General features: G+C 34.3%; 2 protein-coding genes across 4 annotated transcripts in view; both read right to left on the bottom strand.

Moving 5' to 3' along the window:
- Window positions 1-8,030, bottom strand: part of LOC149799021 (QRFP-like peptide receptor) — a 55,041-nt gene extending 47,011 nt beyond the window's left edge. The window contains exon 1 of the mRNA XM_089957963.1: window positions 2,880-8,030. Coding sequence (XP_089814089.1) covers window positions 2,880-3,027 — 148 coding nt within the window. The 5' untranslated portion in view covers window positions 3,028-8,030. The remainder of the gene's footprint in view (window positions 1-2,879) is intronic.
- Window positions 8,031-8,170: 140 nt separating this feature from the next.
- Window positions 8,171-15,206, bottom strand: part of LOC149799020 (uncharacterized) — a 33,352-nt gene continuing 26,316 nt past the window's right edge. For 2 of the 3 annotated variants that reach the window (XM_089957966.1, XM_089957964.1), the window contains exons 3-4: window positions 13,815-13,961; window positions 8,171-9,797 (exon numbers count right to left, since the gene is read on the bottom strand). In XM_089957966.1, the coding sequence (XP_089814092.1) occupies window positions 9,769-9,797; window positions 13,815-13,961 (176 nt within the window). In that variant the 3' untranslated portion in view covers window positions 8,171-9,768. The remainder of the gene's footprint in view (window positions 9,798-13,814; window positions 13,962-15,206) is intronic. The other variant, XM_089957965.1, reaches the window with a different exon arrangement.

Raw genomic sequence — 15,206 nt, 5'->3', positions numbered from 1 at the left:
ACAAATACCAAAAGTGATCAGAGATAACTGTAATATTTTGGTTGTGTTTAATGGCGTAGACACACAAACGTTGCGAAATATTCATCAAACCTGGTGCAGCGGTGACATGGAGTTAATTAAATTCAGAAACTTCTTTTCACGAGCGCAAACTACTCTGCACGGGTTTATAACAATAAATTTGTACGATCCTAGAACAAGATATCGTATTGGACTTGATAAAATATTTGGATAGATTAATAGCAGCAGACCTCAATTAAGGCGTAATTTGCAGAAAAAATCACCAACGACAGAGTAATACGTTGACGCTTTTTACTTTTCGATCGTTCGTAGGAAGGCTTATTTTCGACGTTTCGACGCTTTTCAGACAAAGGTCTGTTCACCCCCTCTGCTGCTGATGGGGTTGAAGGAGGTGGAGGGCATTTTTAACTACGTGCTATTCTGTATAAAATGTTGTCATTTCAGGACATTTCTAACATCGCCCAAGTCGTCCTCACCGTTTAAAATAGAGAAACGTTATGATATGATTCAGATTCGTACACAAATGTACACAACGATTACGAAGTTTTATTCATCCCCTGAAGATGGTGTGGGTCGGGAGAAGGGACGGCATGGTGTACTGAGTGAGGGATCCTACTGCTGAAGAAAGCGTATGACTAATGCCATCATGCATTAAACTTCTAGTTTACCTGAATAAGTGACAAACATTTTCTTGTACCACTTTAATATCTTATGCGAGGTATATTGCAAAAATGCCTTATACGTAATTGAAGGGTGGTGCATGAAAGGAGAACACATTTTCATCCGTGGATACCAAAGATATGAACAAGAGCTGAATCGTGCCAAAAAATATAAGTTAAAATTAACACATTAAAGCAGGTTGTGTCACGAAAACAGATAGAACATGTTTTAAAGAGAAATATTTGACATATTTATAACGTTTTCCTGGGAGGAAACGTTTTTGTTATTAAAGTGTGACCTATACTCCATCTGCAGGATCTTTCATTTGGGATAACAGTATGTCAAACCTAACTGAATCAATCCCAAGACAATAACAAAATGAATATTAAAAACATTCAACGTCTTTAAACTAAACAAGATACTTGAAACACTTAAAATTGGTGACAGTATTTTTAGAATTGATATTATATCGGCATCAAATAACCAGGTTAAATTCAAGGGAAATATTCATTGGGTAATTTAATAATTTTCAATATTATATGGAAACATGTTTAATAAAGCGGTGTTATAACAAATGCCACAACGTATATATCATATTAGCAATCTGCAGGACACACACTTAACTTCCTTGTCAACGCTGCCTTGCAAGTGTTCAACCCAATTTATCTGAGTATTCAACATAGTAAGGAACCCGCAGATCATTAGACGAGGCATTGAAGACCAATACGTACGATACAATAGCCACAAAAGACAATATAATAGAAATTAAATAAAATGTATTGATGGCCGTGGTGGTGGTGGCGGTTGTAATAATGATGACGTTGAGGACCAGAATGATAAATTTGTGCAATCCACCGACCCTATAAATATCTTCTTTTTCAAAAACGTTACTCCGTGTCCTTTTTTCTGATACGTAAGGTGTATTATATTTTGTTGTCTTATTTTAGCGAACACAACATTCTGTGTAAACTTTCACCATATTTCAGCTATATGTATTTTATTTTATTTATATTGGGATAATAATCTTTGCGCGCAAGAATTTCAGCTAATTTGTATGCAGCTTGCCGTGGGTACTAAGGTGACAATCCTATATGCAAAGCATTTAAGCTCAAACTTTGTTCAGATCGCTTAACCATGGCGTACAGGACTGACGCTCTGTGCGCTTTTGCCATCTCACTTATTATCTAACACTATATTGATGCTCTGAGCGCTTTCACCATCAAACTCATTATCTAACACTATCATGTTTAATTGATATGAAAATTGATTTTTACATCTCGGCTGGTAAATCGCTGAGATAAATAACGTTTTGATTGGTAATATTTCAGTCAATATTAACCATTTAATTGATAAACGATCTTCATAGCTTCATACAATTTAAGCCTCACCTAGACAGGTATAAATGTATATATTTTATTAAATTAAGGTTGCCAACTTCAACACGTAAGTAGAAAAGTTTGATACATGAAGTACGCCTACTTTGTACATGTGCAACAAGTCAGATGTAAACTTCTCGTACATACAGGGCTTTCGATACAATTCATAAGCTTTATCACCTAGAAAGGTAAAACCCATGTTTACGCCAGAGTGTAACTTTCATTCACATCATAGGCATGACATGACGTAGCGTACGGTTATGACCTAATTTTTTATAAATAAGATGAGTTGTCAGTGCTTGTTGAAGTGTTAAGATAGCAAACCAATTTTAAGTGCCATTAAATATCCTGAATTTAAAGACATACTAGTTTACATGTTATTACACAAACAGACCAATAATGTTTCAAATAAAGATGGGTTTATGTTAGTCACGCAAATGATCAGATTGAGGCAGACTTCGTTAATATAGATATAATGCGTCAAATCCCAGATCAACTGACACATGTCCAGTTAAAGCCAGTAAGACTAATAACTAGTCAATATATTTGCTCGAATAAGGGATAAACTTCATTGAGTGGGTGAGAGCCTAATATTGCCACTAACGGTGAAGCCATGAGTGCAACTGGTTGAGTTTTTCACCAACGACAGAACGAAGAGGGGCAAAATAAAAATTTTGGTCTCTTAAGTGGAGCAATGCCATTCTAAAACTGCTTGTCTCATTTTAAGAATGCAAATTGCGATATTATCGAGATGAGTATTAACTTTTAACTGAGTTATAAGCACTGTACGTTCGAACTCGTAGGACGAAAGCATTTACTACGTACCATTTAGCAAATTAAATTCAAAGAGTTGTCTGCGCCCACCTTCGAGGTTGACCACCGCTAGCGTCTTGCTGCAGCTCATGAGAAATGTCACATAGCTGTATCCCAGCCACCCACAACCACCGGTGTCCCATGCCCCACCTGTGTACATCGGAATTTGGACTCCGTAGCCACATGCGCGTCCACCGTCAATGAGATCGCACAACTTGTATTTACTTGGCTCGAGAGACTACCAAAAGAGAGAGAGAGAGAGAGAGAGAGTTGTAACTGATGTAGCCTCAGCAAGTATTCTTGAAGATGGTAAACCTTGATAACGTTGTATAGAAGCAACTGCCTTGTTGTCCACCCTCAGTGTAAAATGGGAAGCAAATCGTCTAAAAAACTTAGTGGAAAGGATTTATTCTACTGTCAAAAGTATATACAAGTCTGAAAACCCAAACAAAATTACACTGGATGATTAACAACAAAATTATACCCAACTAACCTTCAAAAATTTCTGAGAGTGATTTTTTTTCTTCCAGTTACTTTGAAACATGGAACTGTCTAAATATTTTCGATGTGATGTGATTCCAATCGCTTCTCTTACGCCAAAAGAAATTTCGGTTATTAGTAACAGTTGTATTTACCATGAAAAGAGAGCGAAGGGAGACATGTCAGTCTTTAATACTGAAAGTCTGGTTTCTATGACATCGGTAAACAAATATAAGTGACTCAATAAAAGGGTTTGACATTTCTGCGTACTTAAAATAATGTAGTTGAGAAGACAAGTTAAACACAAATTTCCAAAATTGGTTTAAAAAATGTAAGGCTTAATATAGTATCCCTGTTTTCTAGCAGATGCATAGTAAACGTCTCAAGCGTTTGTTGAGGTGGAACTCTACGAATTCTCATTCACCTTGAATACAGTTTTAACTTTAGGTCATACCTATAGTAAACAAGGAAACCTCTACCATCACAAAATTTCCTTTTTTTCTTAAGATTGCAGCTTTAAACATCAATAAAATTGAGGTAATAGAATTGTCAGCTTTAGTCCCTTATAACCCATGTAGATCGACCCGATTACCTTGTAAGATTTTAGATCACGCATTACGAGTCGTCTTGGGTTAGGCATTGGTAGATTTCTGAGCTCAACACAATGGTTTGTATCTTTTCTCTTGAGTAATTATCTCAACTAGAGTATAATCAACTAGTATATAACTAAACAGACAACCAAACACGTGCATAGGACATGGGTTAAATGCCATTTAAAACACCGTAACTATTATTATAAACGGTCCATGTCACTAATCTCAGCGCGTGCCATTCCAAAGACTAAGGCGTTGAGCTCTTGAAAACACGATGTGCATGGTTATGTTCGAAACTGGACTCGTCAGACATGCTTATTTACATTGTTTTTACATACGTGTACCAATAGTTAGGAAACACTAAATTCACAGATTCAAGTAATATGAAGTTACCTTAGATAAACTATATCTTGCAGGTATCTTTTTATTAACTGGACCTAATTTGCATGAACTTAATGTAACTATATATTTGAATGCAAAAGAAAATCAAGATCAAGCACACTACTACGACCCAGGAGATATGCTAGTGGAGCAGTGAGAGTCCTGGTGCTAAGCTCACTTATCACACTCTTTTGATATTCAAGAAGAAATGCAGAATTAATTTTGGTCTGATGTAGACATTCTACGATGATGTTGTAGAATATTTCGACAGTTATTCCTCAAGCTCGTGTACCGGTAAATAGAAGGAAGCTTCTACCAAAGCTTTGAGTTGCCTGGAGTAGCTGTGTCTGACCAAGACAAGTAGCTACAATGTCATAAATGGTGGAGAAAAGAAAATTGGTCCGTCGATATTCATGAAATGGAAAACACAGATCATGTACGAATTTAATGGCATATATGTTCCACGCGTTATCCTGAGCGAGCACTGAAAAAACCGTATACATTGATGACCATGTGGGAACACAATTCCTATTTTTATTTTAAAGCGGATTCAGAATTTCGACGGGTCCTGGAAGACTATGATGTGGTAGACATCGAACCTTTCAATCCTTGCGTTAGTTTGCTTGGAGGACGGTCCAGTGTGGCACGCCAGTTCTACAAGCCATATGAATCTCAAAGAGAAGAAATAAAATAATCGATGAGTGTCCTCTGTACTCTTCAATCTGTAAATATACCTTATTTCCAACAAAGAACACACTGACATAGAACCGTTCTGCCAATACGAAGATCTAATCAAACATAAAACTCTTCCACCGACTATGACTTGTACCATACATTTCACCTCATCACTGCAACGAAAAATGATACGAAATTTACTTTCCTCAAACATAACTATTGGATCTTTTTCATATTTCACAGAGTTTTTAAAAACATTAAGCGTGTTGTTAACCCTTCAGGAGTCACACACTCGAAGAAAAGACACACTTTGGAAATGGTATTAATCCATACAAGGCACTGGCTCAGAACAAGTGGAAATGAACGAAGGATGAGGAGTGATCGTAATAGGCATTACTAGTTGTATTAGGAGAAAAGCTTCGTGGTATCCTAAAGAGCTTAGAGAACGCCTTTACCACTTTTTATAGAGATTCAAGTAAAAAAAACAAACAACAGCATTCTCAATAGCATAGTCCTTGTAACCATTATAAGACTTTCAATGCCATGACTTCAACAATACAGTGTAGCAGTGCTGCACCGAATTCATTGCAATGAGGTCAGTAAAACTCTTAAAGATTTAGAGAATTGTAAACTACTTTCAGGAAAAGTACTGTCCGACGATGATACTTCTTCACGACATTTCGTGTGCGAGTTAGTGACTCAGTTTGTTGAAAAATGTTTACACGTGAACTCCCTTTGGCACATGTATCACTATCATTGAAAAGACATTAAAGTAAATGCAGTTTAGAAGTACATTTGGAATATACGTTTGCAGTTGAGAGAACGCATTTACCAAAACTTTGTGAAACTCCACCCAAAGTACATTCTTGAATTTTAAACTATATTTTTTACAATAGTATAGGAAGACTAGTTCTCAAGAAAAGCTACCCAACGCACACACGCACTCGCAAGCACACACAAACATCGACGTCGATATAATAGTATCATTGCCACGACTAATGCACGAAATGTTGCAGCAGTTATAAAATGATTAGACAGTGTAGAAGAAGTAAAAAAACGTGTATCATTCTTCTTTGATCAACTGCAAACACGCTTTGTATAAAGCGTGTTGCTAGTCATTTACTTCGAAGATACAATTATATCTGTTTCGTCCATAGATAATAAATCTGGCAACAAGTATAAAATAATTCAACACTATCGACCTTACATGTCAGTAGAGAAAGTCCTCTAAAATATTTCAAAAGGTATTTCCATATTGAAGCAATATGATTGCGTCTGATGCTTACTGAAGCACGACATGTGTTTACAATCCTGTGAATTTTGCGAAGACTTACAGACACAAAAGGATCAAATCTTGCATTATAGCCATCGCAATGGATCAATCGAGAGAACACTGTTACAACACGTAGCCGCTTTTTTCAGGTATGTGTTTCTTTTTGCACAAACAACATACATTCTAATGATGGAAAAAATATCTTTTGAGAATTTCATTCTATTTTGTTTATCTTGTTTGTTTGTTTATTTTGTTGCTGTTTTCTTTTATTACTTTGTGTTGGTTCCCATTTTTCAACGTTATTTTGTATTTTCAATAAAGACTGCACTTAATAAAATAGTGATAAATCCATAAAAACGAAATTCTGATTTAAACAGAAAATAAGAAAACTTGTTTGAGGGCAGTTAAATCCAGTTTAAGTTAAAAAAAATACAACAACAATAACAAAATTTGATAATGAAATATAATACAGAAATATGTGGAAAGAAGTTATTGTGCCCAAAATAAATAACACAATTACAGCTATCAGAAACATGGAATATAAATGCTGCTGAAAATCATTCAAATTGTACAAGAAACAAAAAATAAATTTTATTATATCTTATTGATATTTTTTACTAAAATGTCAGTGATATTACAATCACAAAATATCACTATATTTTTAGAATTTTTGACAAACTTTCAGTGAAATTTCAATCACAAATTCCCACTGATATTTTTAGAAATTTTGGCAGAGTCAGTGAAATTTCAATCACAAAATTTCACTGATATTTTCAGAAATTTTGGTAAAATCTCCTAAAATACCATAATTTTAGTGAAAAAGGACATTTGAGTGAATGTCAATAAATGTTCATTGATTTTGCTGAAATTTAAGTCACATTTTCACTAGGGTATGATTTTTGTAGAGCATATTTTAATAGGAAGCCAACAAAATTACTTTTCAGAATAAACATCAAATCAAGCCCAAAATCCACCTTGCACCAAATTTTCTAAGTCCAAAGATTCATCTATGCTTGTACTACCAGATATTAATTTTCTGATCATGTTTACATTTTCTCTACTTTTTTGGTCATGTCTTTGTTTTTAAACATCTGTGGAAATAAATTAAAGAAAACTGACATACATGTGTTTCTTCAAATTTATATGAGTATATATTCATCCTTCCACATCAGCTACACTGACATATACATGTACTCTAACTCCCACCAATATTTCTATTTGAATCAGATAGTTTAGGTTATTAATTCTTCAGAGAGTATTTTCCATGATGCTATAATACATGAGCCTGCTTTCCATATGGAAAAAGTGCTTATGGATTAAAATTGCAACTTTATTCCATATGGAATTTCACTTGCTGTGAAGTACTTATGGAATTGCCAATGTGGATATGTGAGAAAGCTTGCCAGTAGCTTCTCGAGGGTCGGTGGTTCTTTCCGGGGATTTCCCGGTTTCTTCCTCCACCATTAATACTGGCCGCCATGTATAGCCTATTGCGTGCTGAAAAATGGCGTTAAACCCTACAACAACAACAACAACTTATGGAATTGATATGAAATAAATTGTCTGATTCCATAAGTTTTTCAGTCCATATCTCCTCCATACGGATTCCACAAGTATTCCATATGGAATCCATGAGAAATTTCTGTACGGGATGTGTACCCAAAATTATACCATTCAAAAGTAAATGTGATTAGTATGTTAAAGCAATGGGGAATTGTGTATAATTTTTCATGAAAATCACTAGTCCTCTGGGGATAGTTCATAATTTGATGTTAGATATAGCCTTCGGTGGACAGACGTATATAAATATATAACAATCCTGCACAGGCCCGACGCTACTCTTTGACTCATTTTTTTCTTCATGTATGCGCCCAATGCTGACTGAGGAAAAAGAGAATCCATTTGAAAAGAAAAACTATTTTATTGATAAACAATAAAAGAATAAAATTATAACTGCATTTCAAAATTAATTTTATACATTTGACAAACAAGGAATCAACTGAAAAAATGACAGTGTGTTATTGAAGTACTAAGTATAGATCTACAGAGATTTAATCAACTTTAAAAACGTCTAATGAGATTTTAAAAAAGGTGATTTGTCTATGGTCTCCAAGAAGAGACAAAGGTAAAATTAGCACACACAAAAAATGGGGTCAATTTTCTTCCCAAAATATCTCAACATTTTAATGGGATAATATGGGAATGCAGGATTTGGGATAAACTGAGTATTTTGGCCAGAGTTTAAAAGGTTTTGGAATAAACTGAGTATTTTGGCCAGAGTGGGATAATATGGGAATGCAGGATTTGGGATAAACTGAGTATTTTGGCCAGAGTTTAAAAGGTTTTGGAATAAATTGAGTATTTTGGCCAGAGTTTAAAAAGTTTTGAAATAAAATGAGTATTTTGGCCAGAGTGGGATTATATGGGAATGCAGGATTTGGGATAAATTGAGTATTTTGGTCAGAGTTTGAAAGGTTTTGGAGCCAAGTCACATCAAATCCCAATTTCATAAATGTCTCAACATTGATTACAAACTCTGGACATGGATAATTCCATTTAACCTGCAAGGTAGTTATCGTGCGGCGTAACATTATGATATTGGTCTTTAGTCATACGTCATAGGAATTTTACATAGCAAAAAAATATTGGGATATATATATAATTTTCAAATACTTTGTACACAAAAAGTTGTCATGTTTTTGTGTAACTTATGTTCTTTTGTGAGATCTGTTATTTCAGTAAAGTTTTTAGCAGAGCATGGTTTCTATTTGCACTATATATTTCAAGACTGGCTTGTTATCTGGGGTGTATATGTGTTTATAGTATTTGGCAAATATTTTAACTATTTCTTGTTGACTGTTTTTGCCCCTATTAAGTTATCATTTAAGTTCGAGAAAATATAAAACTCCTATGGTTCATCACAGCCTCCTCAGAACTGTGAATGATGTATGTAGTAAATAAAGCGGTAATTAATTATCTGTACATTTATCAGTGTGGCGCACCGTGTACTGGTGTACATAGAACAACAATGAGCAAACTGAGCTATTTATTGTCGTCTTTATTCGTATTTTAACTTTGGTTTGCTCTCAGTGTAAGTAATAACACGATTATAGTAGAAAATGTACAACATCAAATTAAATGAGATTTCATTATTGCAAAAGAAAGAAGAGACAAGTTTCATAAACCCAACAATATCAATTTGACAAGTGAATGACATACCCGAAGATCCATGAAGAGTCAGTTGTAACGATTAATTTAAACAATGTAATCATTACTGTCATTGCTCTCTCTCTCTCTCTCTCTATATATATATATTAATAGGATTCATTACAATGTAGTGATAAGAAAGCCAGGTAATACACGTAAACTCACATAACCAACTAGTCAATTTGAAAAGATGCCTGGTTTCATCCCTGGTGATATTGAAATTTGGCTCGGTCGACTTGTCATTATCATGACTGAGCATAAGTCATTTCAGTCTCTTTACGCTGCCTTCCACTTACAAAATAACGCACCAGCTCCCATCTTCTGAAAATAGATACAATTCAGCTATTTAGAAAGTCATATATTTATTTATAAAATTACAAACAGTGGATATAAATAAATGAAGAGAGAGACAGCGGGGGGAGAGGCAATGAAAAATATGTTTTTAAATTCTAGTCATCCTATTTCAACAGATTCATCTTGCATCCTTTTTTGAAGGGCTTCTTGCATTTGAACAAAGAGCCTTGTGCAAGGACTTTTTCTATGCACACAAAAAGATTAAATTATATGTGAGTACAACATAAAAGGCATATTTTATGTGTAGAAAATAAAGGCCTAATTTATCTATGCACACAAAATAAAAGGCCAAATTTACATATGCGTACAAAAAAGGACCTAATTTACCTATACATACAAAATAAAGGCCTAATTTATCTATGCGTACAAAATAAAGTCCTAATTTATCTATGCGCACAAAAAAGGCCTATATAATTTATTCATACAAAATAAAGAACCTAATTTATCTATGCGTACAAAATATAAGACCCAGTTAAAAAGGTCATGTTTACATAGTTTTAAAATCAAATTTTTACACAGAAAGCCCTATAAAATAAGTGCTAGTCCTATGAAAAAAGATACACAAATTGTCTGTTAATTAGTTTTACAATGTTTCATAAGAAAGGTCTGGTACTGAGAACATAGCAAAATTTACTCCTTGGACCCCAAAAGTAACCTACATCTCAAGTTCAGGCGAACATTTGTGTTGATGCATGCATATTAGCTACAAGGTGCACTCGAAAAAGAAATTAAATGGGCCGAGTCGCAGCATGTGCAGCTTTGAAAAGAATAGGATTGATCATTTACTTGTACAGTGCACGCGATTTCTGCTGCCTTTTCATTGGTTGGACACTAGTAAAAATATACATGATGATAACGGTCAGTAGACTGAAGGTCAACTTAACAGTTATACGCTAAAACAGTTTTTTTTTACAAGGATATACATAATAATAATAATAATAATAATGAGGACTTTGTACAGCGCCTAATCTTTAGAAGCTCTAAGTGCTTTACAACATTAGACAACACCTATAAGATAAAAAAACATATAATGATATGGTTACAAAAACAAACACCATTTAATTTGAAAACATAAAAATCATGCTGATAATATTTAAGGTAGGAAACATTATTAGGTCTTTAAGTTTGTTCTTGCAGTTGAAATAAGTGAGTTTTGAGAGCACTCTTGGATGGGATCACTGTGTCTTTGTGTCTAAGTTCATTGGGCAATTCATTCCACGTTGCTGGGCCCTGGTATGCAAACGAACGTTGTCCATATGACTTTGTTTTCATATTGGGAATAATGAGTATACGATTGTCAGAAGAGGAGCGTAAGTATCTTGTTGGTGTGTACACATGGGTGAGGTCGGATAGGTATGTTGGACTAGAGTCCAACAGTGAAATGTAGCACAGATAACACATTTTGTGTTTGATTCTGGATCGAATGGACACATGCTTGTTTGTTTATTATATCCAACTGCACAAGGAACAACTACGCACCCTGCAACACTAACATAACGGCCTACGTCGGGAGAAAGGTAGGTTTAAATTTATATAGTTATCTTAACACTTGAACTTTTTCTTCCTGTCATTTCATACTTCTGTCGTTAATACAAAGCCTATACCATGCCAAGATGTACTTAAGGGTAGGTCACTATGTAACAGCTTTTCCATGTTCAATTCAAGACAATTATGGGAACAGTCATTCAGACACGCTCATTTTGTATTGACAAAGTAGAAAATTGAGGAGACAATTGGTTTAAGGAGACAGGTATGGTGTATATATAAGGTCAAAATTATATATTTCGCCTTTGACCTATTGACCCCAAAATATATAGGTGCCTTTTTCTGTCTCGACTGCAAGTCAACCATAAATTTGTTCAAAGTTTGTGGCATAGGGCTCCAGTTATCTGGTGTAAATGGTTTTCTTTTTTTTTTTGAGTAATTCTAACCGTGACCTTCACTATCTTAACTTCACCTTCAAAATGTATGTTTCATATCTTAAATACGAGCCATCTACAAAGTTTTGTCGATAAAGAACGTAAGTAGTTTGAGCAACAACAAAAAAATTGTTTCTTTCAGTTAACGCGGCCTTTGGTCCCCTGTTCACTTCCTTGTCTTAAATGCAAGCAATCTACAAAGTTTGGTCAAAATAGGCTTGAAAGCAATAAAGATGTCATGCAGAAAATGTATCTTCATTGAGTTAATGTGACCTAGTTTTGGAAACCCAAATCATTAGATGTTTTTCTTATCTCGAATGCAAACTCCATTTGAAAAGTTTTTAGTTCCTTCTTTCGGTCCCTGTTACCGTGAATTTGATCTTTTCACCGCTAAATCAGAGACTTTTTCCATCCCCTCACCCCCCACAAAAAATAAAAACAACTTACAAAGTTTGGTAATGATCGATCCATGGTGGAGTTATTTCACAGAAATGAAATATTGAGCTCAAATACTGATGGATGGAGAGGCAGACGAAAAATTTGCAAATATCAATAACCTCAAGGTAAGAGTATAGCAAGTGCTTCAACGCAATCAAACTAGCCTTTAACGGTATTTCGCAGTACAGGAGATCATCATTATGTGATAGTGATGGGATGCCATCTTGCAGCCAGTCCCAATGATTGATACAAGTAGAGTTTTTAAGCACTATCTACAATATCAAACAATGTTGTGGTGGAAACCTTTAAAATCTAAGTACAATGGCTAACAACACAGGAGACGATAGTTGTCATATCTAGGCACAAAACACAACTTTATGAGAAAAGAGAAAAATGACATACTGCATAACATGGCTTTATACCCAAGGGAAATCAAGTTTGCTTTATACACGTATAAATAACTGTATTTCAAAGCCAAATTGTGAGAGAGAGAATGAAGTTTAAAACATGAAGAAATTGGTTTCAAGTCTACTGAATTGGTCTGTCACATGTTGCCAAAAAAGAGATGTTACCATATATTGTTACATGTTATAAGAGATATTACCGTAAAATCTTACATGCTATTATAAATATTACCATATAATGGTATGTGTTATCTGAAAGAGGTGTTACCATATATTGTTACAAGCTATCAGAGATGTTACCATAAAATATTTAGTGTAATAGACTGTGATATTATCATGTAGTGTGAAATAGTATCAGAAATATTTTTACCACATGATGTTACAAGTTATCAGAAACTACCCTATAAATTATGCATGTTATCTGAAAGCTATAAATTGTTACTAGCTAGATTCAACCATAATATATCTAACGTCTTGGTGTAAACTGTTTTTTGATGAAAGAAATAATCAAAGGCTAGATCAAAGACAACCACGCCTACTCATTAGCATAACAGGACAACAACGCCTATACATTAGCATGCCAGGAAAACTACACCTGCACAATTACGTACTACATCATACAAAATTAAAAAAATTTGTTCGACACACCAAACTGAACTAGTACGTATGTAAAGAAAATTTCAATAAAAATGGTTTTAAAATGTCGAAGTTTTGCCCATTACGAACATGTAAAAATAAAAACTGAATGTCTGTCATGCGTATCATTGTGATGTAATTGAGAGAAATAGTTTCGGCCTACCGGACTAATGTCATTTCTAAACATGTTTCCATGGGTTTGCGTTCTAGACACAGCCTCGATTCAGACCTTAGAAGATTCTAGAAACGAATTTAGTTTACAGTTTGGAGAATTTTTCCATTAAGATAACGAGTTTTTTTTTTCTTCAGAAAAGAACAGCACATTCAGTATTGGAACTAATTTATAACACAACTGGAATTTATTTGGAACACTTTAAACTTTCGGATTTAGGATAGAACGTTTAGGACTATTATGGATTTAGCTCACAATAATTAAAGTTCCTTTTAAATTTTCACTTTGTATATTCAAGGGAAATAAATTACTTATTGAATTTAACTAAACTTGCTGGTTTTGCTTTTTCTGCTACTTAGTTTAAAGCAATAAAGTCGTAATACCGTTGTAAATGTGAGAACGTAATGCATAATACCTTTTGAAGAGCTGGTATCCTTGGCAGGTTCAGGGGTACTGACTCGAGTTTGACGGACAATTGTTGACGGATTACTTGCAGTTGATCGGACTTGTTGATTAGGGATGGTTGATTGTTGTCCTAGGTAACTGTAATCTGCTGCAAAGGCTGCAAAGGCAAGCATTATTTTCTCCTGAGACGATTAGTTACATGTGGTACATTTTTTTAAACAAAGCAATTTAAGTTCCATTTCATGTTTATATTTACATGTTTTGTAATTGTCGTTCAAGTTCTGTTGTTGTCGTCATAAATACAATGAATTATTTCTTTATTTATTGATTAACTTTCTTCATTTTTCAATATCTCGCTCTCTCTCTCTCTCTCTCTACACAAACAAACACACACACACACACGTATAAAAAGAATACAAATCATACGGCAAATAACAGTCCTTTCTAGTGCACTGGATCCAGCAAGGGCTCACGTGTGTCGGGGATTGATTACGATAAATGCAAGAAACTGACAACAAATAGTGCAAAACTAGTATCTAACTAGCCCGAGTGCTTTCAACTCATAATGAGTCTTTTTCAAAGGCAAATACAAAATGTAGAGAAGATATACAAATAAAACACAAAAACCATTGTGTTTGCAAAACTTTACATCCCTGAAACAGTTATGCACTGTTCCTTGTCAGTTTATTCATTTATATATATATATATATATATATATATATATATATATAATCTTCTAACTGATTGAGAATGAGGTAGCAAGTAAAAGTATGTTCAAAAGAATCTACTTTTTCACTGACACTCTTATTTATTTAATTTGCTTTCTTTTCATCTTTTGTTCTTACTTTATGTATGAATTGGTTGATGCACATGTCTGTCTACCATTGCCACTGAATGTAAGCAATAATGGATCCTTTTGGAGCTATTGTCTGTTTTTGACATCAATTGAAGCAATGCATGCAACCAGTTATCTGAATGGCTAGAGTTTTAACCATTTTAAAGACACCAGTTCAACGCTATTCTAACGTAGTGAATAATTTTAATGACACTGGTTCAACGCTATTTTAACGTAGTGAACCATTTTAAAGACACCGGTTCAACGCTTTTTTAATGTAGTAAACCATTTTAAAGACACCGGTTCAATGCTATTTTAAGCGTAGTGAACCATTTTAAAGACACTGGTTCAACATTATTTTAACGTAGTGAACCATTTTAAAGACACCGGTTCAATGCTATTTTAACGTAGTGAACCGCTTTTAGATAGGGCTTAGCCAGTAGTTTGTCAAATATACCAGTGAACCGCTAATTTGTAAGAATGAACTGTTATTTGTAAGTGATGAACTCCTATTTAAAAGCTCTGAATAACCAAAAAAGCGCTGAATTGCAAATTAATAGCATTAGA

This window comes from Sinohyriopsis cumingii, chromosome 5 (assembly GCF_028554795.1).
Source record: "Sinohyriopsis cumingii isolate HCF-2022 chromosome 5, ASM2855479v2, whole genome shotgun sequence".
Taxonomy (NCBI): Eukaryota; Metazoa; Mollusca; class Bivalvia; order Unionida; family Unionidae; genus Sinohyriopsis; species Sinohyriopsis cumingii.
This window is presented reverse-complemented; position numbering and strand designations above follow the sequence as displayed.